The following is a 15,858-nucleotide window of genomic DNA, read 5'->3' on the forward strand; positions in this document are numbered from 1 at the left end:
GGTCTTTGGAGTAGATGAAATGGATACATCAATGTTGATGGAGTAGGTTGAATGGTGGCCTTCAGAAGATATGTCTACATCCAGACTCCCTGAACTTGTGTAGATGACCTTATTTGGGAAAAAAAGGCCTTTTCAGGTGTGATGAAGTTAAGGATCTTGCAATATATAATCCAAGATTATCTGGGTGGACCCTAAAACCAATGACAAGTGTCCTTATAAGAGACAGAAGAGAAGACAAAGACAGAAGGAAACAAGGAGAGGTCCACGTGAAGATAGAGGCAGAGTTTGCAGCTGTAAGGAATGCTGACAGCCATTAGAAGCTGGAAGAGGCAAAGGAAGATTCTCCCTCCCCTAGAGCCTTTGGAAAGAGTGCAGCCTTGCCAACACCTTGATTTCAGACTTCTGGTCTTCAGAACCGTGAGAAAATACATTTCTGTTGTCTTAAGTCATCCAGCTTATTGTAATGTATTACAGCAGTTCTAAGAAACTTATAAATTACTTTCTTCATTTGGATGGTTATGTAGGAGAATGTCCCTACGTGTAGGAAATGCATGCTAACATATGCAGGAGCGATGGGATATCAGGTCAGCAACTACCTAAATTATAGCAATTACTCTCAAATAGTTCAGGAAGAGGGGTGGGTCATTTTTACTATTCTTGCGACCCCTCCGTAGATCTGAAATTATTTCAAAAGAAAAAAAATCCCCATCTTAGGGCTCTATTGACTTGGAGGAAGTGAGGGTGGATTCTGTGGGGCTTTATTGTGGGTTCCTCAGGGATCCCCTGCAGGAGACCCCCTTGGCATGAACAGTGGTCCCTCTAGCTCACTCCTTTAAGTGCCTTCCTCAGCTCCAGGGCTTCAATAAATCCAGCCTTCTTGACCCAGTCCACCCGCCATCCCTGAGTAGGTGACACCAAGCCAGCCCCCCTTCACCCTTCCCAGGTCTCTGGGAAGCCTGCTGTGTGTGGATATATTTGATCCCACAATGCACTCAGATCCACTCTCAAGCTAGAGCAGTTCCAGCCCTGCCTCTTGCCTTTAGACTTCCAGGTGTGTGTCAAATACCAATCCCCAAACTCCAGGATACTTGTAAAGGTCTCCAAAAAATCCCCTTGAAGTCCCTCTCATGCTGATTAAGATGAAGGCAATGCAAATGCCTCCCCTGACCCTTGGTGGATGAACCTGACCCTTAGTGGATGAACTGACCTCTGGTGGATGAACACATAGGACACTGACAACTCTCCTCTCTCCAAGTACAACTATTTAGGCTTTCTGTGGGAGATGAGGTGATGCTGGTGGAACTGATTTGGGTCCACCCTTCAACTATGGGGGTTCTTAAAATCTATTCTTTTATTCTTGCCTTAGGAGATGTGCTAAGGATCTAAGGAGGAGCTACATTTCCCAGGTCCTGTACCTGCACAGAAATGCTCTTGCCAAAGTTGCCTTGTGAAATTTTACAGGTTTTATCTCATCTCTGCAGGATTTTGTGCTGATTCTACACCATACACTCTCTTGTCATCAGCCAAAATCCTTCCCTGGGTTTCCTCTAGCTGCTCTGACTGCCTGTCTCAGTTCTGTCTTGTTGGTTTCCTCAGGATTCTTTCCATTGTAAGCCTTTGTGTCTCTTTTCACCCGACATACTCTCCCTGGACAATCCCATCCATTCCCATTATTTCAATTATTATTGGATAATTGTGGGTTGTCTCAATACCTATGACGACACCTCAGGTTACCAAAGCTTGGAGTAAAGAGATGGATTTATCTTTAGCACCCAACTCAACCCAAACAACTAAAGAGTTTAGACCATGAGGGTCCTAGCTGAGAAAAAATATTCTAGGAAGAGCTAGAAAAAATGGGCAGGACCCAGGCTTTGAGGCATGATGAACCTCAAGCTGGGGCTTGCTCAACAGAGGATGTGGCACATTTTCCTGGGGTCACTCTGAAAGTCTAAGGGCATGCAGGAATGAAGCTTTTCAATCCTGTGCACTTTCTTCCGAGTTCTCAATTAAAGTAGTTTAAAATCTGCCTTTGGAATGGAAATCATTTCAAAATCTCAGCAAAGCAGTTGGGGATGGAGGGTGTGGAGTGGATGAACAAAAGCACCGAGGCCTGCTTTTGACCTCTTCTGCTCAGCTAACAAGCTCCAGCGCGCAGCTGATCTGCCAGCTCTCTGGCTCTTGCTGTTTCTACAGTGGCTAAGTCCCTGCGTTTCTGGGACAGAGCTAATTGCAGTCTGTCCCATTTATCACCAAGTCTGCACTCTTACTTGTCAGATTCCATGTCCCATATTTTGCTTCAGGAAATACGGTCACCATAGCTCTGGTTCTTTGTGGTCTAAAGCTTCCCGGAAGATAAATCTCACTGCAGGCTCCATTCTCCCTACGTAAACCAAAGCTTAACCCTGACCAAAAGCACTCGGGCTTCTAATCCCTTCACTTTCATGACTGAGTCATGCATATTAGAACAGTTTATTTATTTGTTTGTTTGTTTTATTTATTCATTCATTCAGTTATTCATTTGATTTAATTAGGTTCATATTCTGGCATATTTTTTATGAGCAATGGTTGAACGGTGGATCTCGTAAGGTGCAATCGGAAAACAAACTTATTCTTTCCTTCAGACCTGTTCTATGGGTGAGTTCTTCTCTGAACCTGGCTGTGATTGAGGGCAGATGGCAACACTCTAGGATAATAAAAGATCCTCCAGCTGCTTCCAGTCTCAGGAAAGGTCTCACTTCAGTAATTAAAATGTCCATTCATTTGTAATTTAAGTAAAGCTTCTCCGCTCATCAAGCTTGAACCTGTTGTCATAGGAGACCTGGGATAGGAAAGAGACATGTGTTCAACTTTTCCTCCTGTTCCGCATCTCCCTACTCATCAGGCTCCCTCTAGCCTCTCCTATAAAAGGAAAGGGAGGATGCAGGGAAGAAAAGTTCAGCGTAGGAAAGATCTTCCTTGGCTGGTACCCAGCTATTACAGCATCAGTCTCCTCTGGACACAGTGCATGTTGAAAGCTCATGTTCTCTGGACTGGGAGGATGACCACACCTGACTCTTCCACTGGGCGCTTTCACGGGTTCTTTGGAGGTCCTTGCTGGGATATTGAGAGTTCTTCCTGTGCGCTGGGCAGTACTTGCTTATGTCATTTCCCTCAGACTCTGAGAATACAGTGGGAGTACAGGCGGATACACTAATCACATAGGGCTGTCCTTTTGGGCAGGACTGGAAATGACTCTAGGGGAGAAGGGATGAGCCCTGGGACAAGACCCGCAGGTTGGCAAGCAGAGTGTGGGCTGGATTTCAGGCCCCCCACAGGGAGAGTTCCCTTACGTACGACACAATTTGCACTAGCTCTGCAGTGGCCTTGCCCGTAACCAGCGCCTCTCAGGTTGGGTCAAACCCCAGCCCTGGGCTTCCCTGGTGGCGCAGTGGTTGAGAGTCCGCCTGCCGATGCAGGGGACATGGGTTCGTGCCCCGGTCCGGGAAGATCCCACATGCCGCGGAGCGGCTGGGCCCGTGAGCCATGGCCACTGAGCCTGCGCGCCCGGAGCCTGTGCTCCGCAAGGGAGAGGCCACGACAGTGAGAGGCCCGCGTACCGAAAAAAAAAACCAGCCCTTAGTGCCCCTCAAATTCCTGGGGACAAGTTCTCCACGAGGTGCCCTTGAAGCTCTTCTCACAAGGATTAACCCCTTCTTCTTGGAAGCTCATTGAGACACTGTTCTTTTCCTCTCCCTAACGCCTGTCCTTTCCAACCTCTTCACCTTCGGCCCTTTTTATTCCCTTGGGATGGTTAAGGGTCTACGTGTCGCAAACTAGATTTTATGTTTAGGGTTTTGGGGAGTTTGTTTGTGTTGCCACATCCTACATAAGGTGCACAGGTAGTCTGGAACCTCCCTTCAGAATATGGAGGCTTTTGCCATTTACTATGTTCTCAGTCTTTGAACCTCAGCTGAAATTAGAGCAGGAAAAGTCGTATTTTAACATCCGGTTACATATTATGTATTCCATTTTGACCAGGTCCCCTTAGCTCAAAGATCCTTTTTGAAAAATAAAAGTGTGTGTTTTTAGAGGGCTTTTGCCCTTTGCAGCTCTCTGAAACTTCGAAATATATTTCACCTAGAGCAGAATGCAAAGGTTTCCTCACACAAGCTAATTAGCATTATGTGGGGAGATGGTGAAGAATAGTGCTGTGAAGAGAAAACAGACTTTAGCGAAATGCACCAAGATTGTTTGGAATTGTGAGAACCTAGGAGGTTTTTTCCTCTTTCCTCTTTTTTTTTATTTTTTGATATGTTTCAGCTTTCCTTTAGCGAGCCTAGACTGGTTTACAATCCTTTATCTGCAATTTCCAAATATCCAAAAAGTTTTGTGGAGTAAAAGAAAAAAAGAAAAACTCTGAAAACCAAGGATTTTTTAAAAATAATTAATTCTATATGCAAGTAAATCCCCTACATACGAACCTTCAAGTTGCAAACTTTCAAAGATGAGAACATGCATTCAAATGTCCAGTCACGTAAGTTAGTTCACGTGTCTGGTGTACATTGCTACATACATGCATCCTCTACAAGTGGTTGTGCTTTTGTGTACTTTACTGTACAGTACTGTTTATGTGCAACACGAGGAGCTTACTAATGAGGACCTGATGGTATTGAAGGTCCAGAAAAAGGACAAAGAGAGACAAGAGGAAGAAGTAACTGAAGAACCAAAGAGATTCACGATGCAGGAAATGGCAAGGGGATTTTCTTTATCTGAGGAGGCACTGTTAGTTTTTGAGGCACAGGACCCGAATGTAGAATGGTACCTGAAGGTTGCAGCAGCCATTCAGAATGCAATCCAGTGCCACCGTGTCATCTATGACGAGAAAAATAAAGAGCTACTACCCAGACGTCACTGGATCATCTTTTCAAGAGGGTAGATAGAACTGAATCCACCAAGGAGCCAGAACCTGTGCCATCAACGTCAGGCGTGAGTGAAATGGCAGCTTGCCCTCCGTCTCCTATTGCTGACGATCCTTCAGCTCTACCACCTCCCACCTCCTCTCCCTCCTCCAGTCAGTAACTCTTCTTGCCTGTTCACTCGATGCCAGCCCTTGTATGCCAGCTGTTGTATTGTACTTCTGTACCTTTCAAGGTACTATACTATAAGATTAAAAATGTTTTCGTTGTTTTTTTTGTGTTTGTTTGTTTTTTATGTATTATTTGTGTGAAAAGTATTATAAACCTATTACAGTACAGTGCTATATAGCCGATTGTGTTAGTTGAGTACATAGGCTAATTTTGCTGGACTTACGAACAAAGTGGACTTAGGAATGCGCTCTCGGAACAGAACTCGTTTGTATGTAAGGGACTTACTGTAATTAATTTACCTTGAACTAAAGTGAGGCTACTTAAAGCCTTTATCTCTGTGTGAACTTTCAAATATCTTAGTGCAGAAATAATAATGTGTTTGCTTACAGGATGCCACCCCAGGCTTACTGGGAGTGTTATGGAATACACTGTATAAGCCTCACACCATCTTCTAAATTCCAAAACTAATTCCATAACACATCAGGCCCTAAGGGCTTTGGATAAGTGCTTATAAGCCTATGCTTCTACAGAGGAGAAAATATAATAAACTTTGTTGTTATTTTTCTTGTTCCATTGGCTTTTCATTGTAACTAACTCATTCCCACCCCTAGTCTTTGTACAAACCGTTCCCCCACCAACCTGGCCCTTCCTGCACTTTCTTTCATCAAAGCAGAGCTCAGAACTTACCTCCTGCAGGTGAAGTTTCCTGATTAGTCCAATATGTTTCTTCACCTGAATATCCACTTTAGATTTGGGACAGATGTTTTCCCTGATCATACTAGTATGAGCTTTAAAGAGATCCAACAGCTCATAATTTACTGACGGCTCATCCAATTATCATTGCCAGAGACTTCAGCCCCTTCCAAAGACCTTCCCCCTCCATTTCTCCTGTAAGTTCCTAGATCAGGTCCAGTAAGCTTATGTCACCATACCTTTCCTGCTCCCATATCCACCTTTAAAACCACCCTAGATATGGTTTATGACCCTCTTTCCTACTGAACCCTTCAGCACAGCCTCTACCCCAAAACACCAACTAGAAGACTCTGAGGAAGAGGTGGGCTCAAAACTGCATGTTCTTGACACATGGTGCTTACGGGAGTTAAATACGAGAACTACTCGTTTAAAGGTTTGCAGAGCAGTGGCAGGTCACAAAATTTAAGAAATGAAATATGGTTATAATGAATGTCAATGACAGCTGCAGCCTTCAGCTGAAAAACTGACAGTTCCCATAGGTAGTTAGGTTAAAGTGTACCTCATGCATAATTTTCATAATAAAGATGAAAAACTTTCAGTAGTCTGTTCAATCTTGACTCTTGTCTAATAGTTCAGTATTTTGTGTGTGTGTATGTGTGTGTGTGTGTGTTAGTTTCAGGTGTACAGCAAGGTAATTCAATTATACATAATATACCTATTCTTTTTCGGATTCTTTTCCATTATAAGTTATTACAAAATATCGAGTATTGTTCCCTGTATTATAGTAGGTCCTTGCTGGTTATCTATTTTATATATAGTAGTGTGTATATGTTAATCCCAAACTCCTAATTTATCCCTCCCCACCTTTCCCCTTTGGTAACCATAAGTTTTCTATGTCTGTGTGTCTGTTTCTGCTTTGTAAATTAGTTCATCTGAATTTTTTTTTTTAGATTCCACATGTAAGTGATATCACATGATATTTGTCTTTGTCTGACTTACTTCACTTCGTATGATAATCTCAAGGTCCATCCATCTTGCTGCAAATGGCATTATTTCATTCTTTTTATAGCTGAGTAAGATTTCATTATATGTATATATATTTCATTTTATATATATACACACACACACACACACACACACGTACCACATCTTTATCCATTCATCTCTCGATGGACATTTAAGGTGATTCCATGTCTTGGCTATTGTAAATAGTGCTGCAATGAACATTGGCGTGTGGTGTATCTTTTCAAATTAGAGTTTTTTCTGGATATATGCCCAGGAGTGGGATTGCAGGATCACATGGTAACTCTATTTTTAGTTTTTATGGAACCTCCATACTGTTCTCCATAGTGGCTGTACCAATTTACATTTCCACCAATAGGGTAGGAGGGTTCCCTTTCCTCCACACCCTCTCCAGCATTTATTATTTGTAGACTTTTTAATGATGGCCATTCTGAACAGTGTGAAGTGGTGCCTCATTGTAGTTTTGATTTGCATTTCTCTAATAATTAGCAATGTTGAGCATTTTTTCATGTGCCTGTTGGCCATCTCTATGTCAATTCAGTATTTCTCTTCACCATTTAAAACGTTTTTTGAAACCATACAGCTATCTGATGAATTTTTCAAAAACTCTTCTGCCATGGCTCCTTCCGTACCCCTCTCCTTTCTTCCTCTTTCCCTTTCTCTCTTTTCTCACCTTCCTCTCAGGAACAACAACAATAAAAAAAAAAATCTGTCCCTTTTCTCCTGCAAAACAACTTAGAATCCTTATTATTTTGATCGTTACCTAGGTCATAATCAAGAATACAAAACGGGGGCTTCCCTGGTGGCGCAGTGGTTGAGAGTCCGCCTGCCGATGCAGGGGATGGGGGTTCGTGCCCCGGATCCGGTCCGGGGGATCCCACATGCCGCGGATTATATAATTTGAAAATTATAAACAATTTGGATCTATTTTTGACTTAAACAACAGGAAAATTATTGACATAAGTGGAAGTCCAGATGCAGGGCAGGCAACTGACTTGGCTCAAGCTCAGGGTCCCCGTGACTCTCTTGGCTCTGCTCTCCTCCATGTGTGGCTTCATCCTCAGGCTGACAGTGAGATAGATGTAGCAATTTCAGCCCCCACATCCGTACACGGAAATGTCCAGCAGAAGAGAAACAGGATTTCTACTTTAAGAAACTCTCCCACAAGGACAAAGCACTTTCCCAGATACTCCAACAAGATTCTGCTCAAGTCTCACTGGTCCAAACTGGGCCCCATGCCCATTCCAGTAACAATCATGGGCAAGGAGGATGGTATTAAATAAATCATACAAGCCACCCCTAGAGTTAGAGATGGTATCAGCTTTCCTTTGGCACATGGGCTACATAAAAGTGAGGGAGACTCTCAACATGGATTAGGTGCAGCTCTCTGACACAGAAAACCTAAAATAACAGTGGATGTAATAAGTTAAAAGGCAAATCAAGTCTGGAGGTAAGCAGTATAGAGCTAGGATGGCAGCTCCATGGTCACCCAGGTTCCTTCCTTTTCTCTAAATGCTCTGCCATTCTCAACATACGGCTTCTACTTCGAGGTCCATGATAGTTCTGGGGTCAACCTTCAGGAACCAAGAAGGAGGAAGGATTGAGAAGGGAGAGACTGATTTCTTCCTTTAAGGACATATCCCAGAAATCACATGACACACTTTTGTGTACAACTTATTGGATGGCACTTAGTCATTTGGCACCATCTGGCTGAAAGAAGCTGAGAAGTGTGGACTTTATTCCAGATAACGGAGCCCAGCTACAAATCCGGGATTCTACTGCTAAGGAAGAGGGGCAGAAGATATTTGGAGAGAATACTGCAGTCTCTGCAACAGGTGGAAACATGAATTCAGTTGGGGTTCTGATACAGAGGAAGAAAAGGGAACTGATTTCTTGTTAAGCAACAACAATGTATCTTGATGCCCTGCTTGGGTCTTTGGTCCAGCCTTAGACTAGTCAGTAACCCAGTGGTATCAGAAACTCTGATTGGCCATCCTGTGTTACACACCCATTCCTGGAACTTGACTGTAGAGTTATCTCAAGCCAAAACTCATGATTGAGGATTGAGGATGGAGTGTTTCCCTACAGAGATTTGTTTGTATTTTTTGAATTTTTAAGAGTTCTTTATATACTAAAGATTGATGATATTAAGCTTTTGTCTGACTAATATGTTGAAAATGATTTTCTAGTTTATCATTTACCCTTTATCTTTATAGTGAAATTATTATAGTTACCGTTTTGGCATATAGAAATTTTACATTTTGTATAATAAAATATTCTTTGCCTTTACCTGTTTTTTTACTTTTATGTTAGAATGATTTTTCATAAACGAGAATCTGGTAAGTGTTTGCTTATATTATCTTTCTATGATTGAATGTTTTCATCAGTCAGGAGATTCATTCTGCTGCACATGTAACAAAAACTCCACTTAAAAAAATGGCTTAACACTAAATAGGATTTCCTTTTCTCAGGTAATAAGTTCAGGGCTGGTTTGATGGATATCTTCAAGAATCTAAGCTCATTCCACATTTTTGTTCTATAATCCTTAATTATATAATTAATATACAGCTTTTCCTCAAGTTCATAAATGACTACTGCAATTTTAGGCATCACATCTGTAGTCTACTTAGAAAAAAAGAGAAAGGGCAAAATGTAAAAGCTGCATGTCACCTGAATCCATCTAGTTTATCAGGTAATCAATATCTTTCCTGGAGACCCCAACTACTAGATTTCTCATTGGCCAGATTTAGATCACATGACTACCCAAAAGAGCAAGGGAATCTTGAAGAAGTAAATATTTTTATCTGAATACATTGCTATCCTGAACAAAATTAGATTCTTTTATTAAAGAGGGGGAAATGGATATTGGGTAGACACCACCTGCCATAATTTTCCATGTATCATTTTCTGATATATGACATAAAACAAAGAGCTAACAATTTTTTCCAATTAGTTAACCAACTTTCCCAGCATCTTTACTGAATAAATCATTCTTCCTTCATTGGAAGAATGGAATTGGAATTGGAAACTTCATTATATTTTAAAAACTCACAGAGGTTCCAATTCCAATAATGGCAGGGTAATACCTAATAGACCAACCTTCTCCAGATAACAAACTTAGACAAAATACAGAAAACAACCATTGAAAGCACTGAAGAGAAGAATCAAAAGAAGAAACTGGAGAGCTGTTGGCACTTGAAAGAGGGAAATGACACTAGATGAGTTTCCCAATTTTGTAGCTTGTGCTCAAGGGCAGACCCCAATCAGTGTCATTTTTAGGATTGAAATCTGCCATCTTACTACCTTGTAAAAGCAGAAGGAAGAGTTTGGGGTTTCTGTAGCAGCTGGAAAGTGAAGGGAGACATCCCAGAAAGGAAAGAGCCACAGTGCAAGAGCACCAAATTCTGTCTGTAAACCCTTCTCAAATCTCTATTTGTCCCCTGAAATACTCACAGGGCAGTGTAGATACCAAGAAGCCCAGTTAAGATTCAAATAACTAACAGAGATTTCATCTGGTACTTACTGCAAGAGACACAGAGTTTCAGCCAAGTTAACTGCCTACCAAAAAATAAAAAATAAAAATGAATACTCTTTGGAGGAATATGACAGAATCCAGAGACTCTTACAATATCAAGGATACAATGAAAAATTACTGCACATACAAGAATAGGAATATGTGACCCATACTCAGGAGGGAAAGGCAATCAATGGATATCAGTCCTAAAATGACCCAGATTTTAGAATTAGCAGACAAGGATTTTAAAGTAGCTGTTATAATAATGCTGAGCAAAGAGTCTAAGGTCTCAGGACACCACTACTCTCTCATCTTGGAAAGGGGATAATGAATAGGTTATGCTATCAGGCATATGTCCACATATCCTCCAAAAAACTGAGTGAGAATTAACCAGGCTGATCAAAGTAAGAAAAGTGATATGGAGTAGAAAACAAAGACAGGAGTTTTCATTCCCCTTGCATAGAAAGTAAATCAGTGATAGGTTTCTGTGTAGACAGCCCTTGCCAAACCCTTCCAGCGCTCTTGGGTCAGAGGTGGAAAAGTTAGCAGCTGTGGAATTACATGGGTCTTTCATAATCCACATATTTACTATCTTTACTAAAAATCTAACTAATCCCTCTTCAATGAAGGCTTTCCTGCAGCCCACTCCACACTGCATCCCAGTCTCATCAAGGGGAGTTTCTTTGATACCTTAATGTTTTTTCTCTTTCAGAAGTTCAACACAGCATAATAATCTCTTTGGGGAGTAGAGAAAAACTAAGATTCAAAGGGTAAAATGACTTCACAGGGGTTACAAAGCCTGCTACTGATAAAACACAGATCAGCCCCGTCAGAGTTGAAATAGGTCCCCGTGTTAACCCATCTCTATATCATTTAGGGAAAACAGCTAATCCACTTATTGCTGCCTATTCTGCAAGCAAGTTTGCTCTGGATGGGTTCTTCTCCTCTATCAGGGTGGAATATGCAGTGACCAATGTCAATGTGTCGATCACCCTCTGTATCCTTGGCCTCATAGACACAGGTAAGGTCAAGAGATTGGAATAAATGGCCTGTAGATGGATTGTCTTTCTTACCATTGTGGGTAAAGAGGGTGCTGAACTCCCTGATATCGTCATGTGTCATGCACTGAAAACCAGTGACAGCGCTATTCTCCCTTTAATGAAGGGGCTCCACTGTCATTAGTAGAGCCTCTGACTGCTCTTTGACCCTTCTTTCCATTCTGACCACCAAGTGAGCTGAGTGACACCACACTCGTCATATGACCCTATTCTAAACACCTTATGTCCTCATGAAAACTCAATGGCCATTACTTTCCTATGTGAGACTTATCAAATGTGAGTTTGTTTTCCTTAATAATACACCAGTAATAAGACATAGATATCATGAACCCTTTGATATGATGCACTGAGAAGGACACAGTGTCATTTTGGGGGTATTCTTACCAAAAATTCATAACTTCATTCTAATTATAAGAACAGTGGACAAACCCAAATTGAGGGGCATTACACAAATCAGTTGAACAGCACTCTTCAACAGTATCAAGGCCATGAGAGACAAGGAAAGACTGAGGAACTGTCAGAGATAAGAGGGAAAATAAGAAGAAATTACTACTAAGTGAAGTCCTGGATAAGATCCTGGAATATATAAAGGATATTAGTGAAAAAATAAAGCCTGCAGTTTAATTAGTAAGGTTGTTCCAATTCTATCATATCTATTGTTGATAATTGTACAATGGTTATGTTGTTGTGATGGAAGGATATAAGGAAAAACTTTGCACAATTTTTACAACTTTTCTTTAAGTCCAAATGCAAGTTTATCTAAAACATGTGGCAAGTATGATAAGAAAACTTTATTTAAGGGACTTCCCTGTGGTCCAGTGGTTAAGACTCCGCACTTCCACTGCAGGGGGCATGGTTTCTGTCCCTGGCTGGGGAACTAAGATCCCGCATGCCGCGTAGCCAAATAAATAAATAAAAATTTAAAAAAATTTTAAAAGAAAACTTTATTTAAGAGTAATTGAGTAAATTGAGTAGTAGTTACAGAACGAGAGAGAGAGACAAAGAAACACAATGAAACAAGGATGGAGAGAGAGACAGAAGCTGGGCAAGAAGGACATGAATACCTGGAGGAAGAGAGCAGGTAACAAGAGTTTCCTCCTAAGTGAAAGTGATTGGTGTTGACAAGGGAGCAAAGGTCTGGATTCTCTCCCGTCATTTCCTTTTACAAATCAGTAGTCGTTATCATACCTCACTCTGGTTTTGCCCACTGACACTTCCCATCATATGACCTCTATCCTCATTCTGCTCCCCCATATTACTCCCTCACTCCAGCCAAAACACCCAAGAGAGGAGTATGATTCAAATCTCCCAACAAGTAACCTCCAGCTGCCTCCACAAATCTTCATCCAGTTAGACGAGGCCCATACGAACACTAAGCCTCTCTTTGCCCAATAGGCCCTAAACATACCCAGTCTTCTCCACGTAGTCCTGCCAGGACCCGTGGACCTTGCCGAGCAAGCACTGGCCAACAGCCCCTAAAAGCTAAGCTGTTGGTGTCTGCAGGCCTTCTATCGTGTAGACTCTGCTAGTCTTAGATAACCCCACTCTTCTCTTGTCGTTCTACAGAAACAGCCATGACAGGAACTGCTGGGATATACAATGCAGAAGCATCTCCAAAGGAAGAATGTGCCCTGGAGATTATCAAAGGGGGAGCTCTGCGCCAAAAGGAAGTATATTATGACAGTTCGGTCTTGACTCCTTTCCTGCTGGGAAATCCGGGGAGGAAGATCATGGAATTTCTCTCCTTACGAAATTATAATATGGAAATATTTATAAACAACTAGGTACTTCCTTAGGGCTAGGCATGATAAGGGGGCTTGGAACAATTCTGCCTGATATTTACATGAGCTCCATCCTGAAGGTATCTCCCCAGAGAGATATGAGTGTTCCCAGGGGGTTGCAAGTCACATATCACATCTCAAAATTTAAAGAAGCTCCTCTAACACTTATGCAGTAGAAAGCGTACGAATGTCATGAACCAGCAATTGTGAACCTGACAGTAACAACAGATATAATTACAAGATAGTTATATCAAATTTATCTCATATGTAATAATGTTATAATGCTTAGTCAATATCAATTATAATAAAGGTCACATAAACTTTATAAATTCATACCTCATGGCTGTAACTTCAGTTCATTCGGTACGGCTCCATTAAAACCATAACCTATACATGTGAAACCTTTCAGTGTACATTTCTTATTTTGTGATATGAACCTTTTATCTCTTTTTGAGTCGAAGAAATCACCCTACTCTTCATTTAGTGAACATCGTGTCTTTACCATTTTGTATATTTCAGACACTCTTTATATTATTTCACACTGCTCCTCTGGGAAGGAGGACATCTGGGTATGAACAAGCAGGGCAAATCCAAAGAAGCGGAGGGTCCTGGAGCCACAGCACCTACACTCGGTTATTGTACTCAGGGTGCATCAAGCAGCTGTACTCTACATGTGAACGCACAGCAGTATATTAGAAGTTTGTAGAGGAGGGGTTGGAGTTCAAATCCTGTCACTCACACATTGAGTCATTCATTCATTCATTCAACAAATAGCTATCAAACACTTGCCAGGCATCACGTGACTACAACCAAAGAGGAAACAAAACATTAACAACTCAACAAAGCCCTATATTGGCCAGGTCCCCCAACAGGTAAGAGTGGCAAACTGGATAATTTTAGTAGAGGTTAATAAAAAGGAGATTTTTTACAAAAGTGTGGGCAAGGTTATAGGGAAATCACAGAGGTAATGTAGCATCTCAGGGTTAGTTGCAGCTATTTCCAACCCTAGGCCCACCATCGGGAAAAGAGGTGAGAACTGTTATGAAAGCCCAGATAGAAAGAAGTGTTTGCAGAGTGCCACATGACAGGAGCTATGACATTCAGTTAAAGGATACCACCAGCCCATCAAGGACCACAGGGGAGGGATCTGGGGAAATAAATATACCAGCCTCATTCACTTCCCTCCCTCTGATTTCTAGTTGGTATTTTCTATTAGGTGAACAAAGGGGCAAAGTGTAGATTGATATAAACCACACAGGTCAGCATACCCATACACAGAGCAGGGTGGAAAAGGATGGAGAGTGCTTGGAGGGATAGATGGTGTATATCCAGCACAAACCCAACACTCCCAAATGTAGAGTTTCCATGGGAAGTAATGCTGGGACACAAGACATGGGTCTGGAAGTGTAGGGTAAACTTCCTTTTCTTGCTTCTTAATCGAGATGGCTGGTCAGCAGAACAGATTGGAGTCCATTGAGCTGCCAGCCGCATATACAAGGAGTTGGATCTGGGAGTGTGAATATGGCTGGACTTTTCTCAGTCCATAACATGGACCTTCCCAGGTTATGTCCAGGGCAAAGGGAGCAGGAGAGACCTGACTGAACCTGTGTGTGAGAAAATGGACCAAAAACGTGAAGTCTGGTTTCTGACTATATAGCATAATACACACACACACACATACACGTGTAAAATGAGATCTAGTAGATGTCTTGGTTTCTGACCAGTCAGATTAACACTCCTCAGTCTCCTGTAGAAATGAGGCTCCCTCTTCACAGACTTTGTTGATGACATAGAGTGCAATAATTCCTTAACTGAAGGGTGGGGACAATATTAAAAGCGACTTAGAATTTGCTTGGGTACAGGTTAAACGTCTTACTGCATGAGGTTTTCCCCAGAATCCGAAGGGGATGATCTCAGAAATTAGGTCTGAGAACCAATACCATTGACACCCGCATCATTTGCTGTCTTCACTAACCTGGACATTACAATTCCCTTGTCTTCAGCAGCATGACCTTACTATTTCAAGCAATTTCTGTCCAGGAAGATAAATGTTGCAAACGCATTTAAAAATGCTCAGCTTTTCAATAGACAGCATCAAATGGCTATTCTCTTCAAGGCTCTTTGGAACCTGATGTCAAAACCCTGTCGTCACCAATCTGAAATGTTTGCATCACGATCCTTCCCCAATCGTAATCAAGCCACCACACTGAAAGTCAACCTTAAACTAGACTCCAACACTTCATAAATACACCAACTTTGCCCTCCCCATTCTGAAAGGCTGCTAAGTCTCCATCCAAGGTAGTACTTCCCCTTACCTGAGTGAGCAATAAACTCAGCTCTTTCTCTCACCCACAGGTGGTTGTAGTGATCTTTTCGGGAGCCCTTCCCAAGATGCCCTCTCAAGGTCCCTAACCCAGCTCCTTACCTGGCTCCCCTACCCCTAGATATCTGCTCACTGTCTCCAGAGGCAAGGTCCAATTTCAGTGATACCAGCAGCCTAAAGGCTTTTGTCATTGGATGAGTTCCATGTAAGAGAATCTGGCCTGCCTAGCTCACTTCATAATGAGCTCAAAAATATATGTGCAAGGATGTCTGTTTTCACCCTCAGTGACACAAAAATTCAGCATTCCTTTGTGGATTCTAAAACCAATTCCACTCTCACTGAACGTATTAGTGAGCAATGTCACCTTTTCCTAATATTTCAGAGAGGTGAAGGAAGACTG

At 41.9% G+C, this 15,858-nt stretch overlaps 1 protein-coding gene across 1 annotated transcript in view; it reads left to right on the forward strand.

Annotated features, from left to right (window-relative positions):
• HSD11B1 (hydroxysteroid 11-beta dehydrogenase 1) overlaps positions 1-13,534 on the forward strand; it is a 29,198-nt gene extending 15,664 nt beyond the window's left edge. The window contains exons 5-6 of the mRNA XM_029228714.1: positions 11,174-11,317; positions 12,921-13,534. Of these exons, the coding sequence (XP_029084547.1) occupies positions 11,174-11,317; positions 12,921-13,138 (362 nt within the window). The 3' untranslated portion in view covers positions 13,139-13,534. The remainder of the gene's footprint in view (positions 1-11,173; positions 11,318-12,920) is intronic.
• The last annotated feature ends 2,324 nt before the right edge of the window (positions 13,535-15,858 follow it).

This window comes from Monodon monoceros, unplaced genomic scaffold, assembly GCF_005190385.1.
Source record: "Monodon monoceros isolate NGI ecotype Baffin Bay Population unplaced genomic scaffold, NGI_Narwhal_1 Super_Scaffold_18, whole genome shotgun sequence".
Lineage (NCBI taxonomy): Eukaryota > Metazoa > Chordata > Mammalia > Artiodactyla > Monodontidae > Monodon > Monodon monoceros.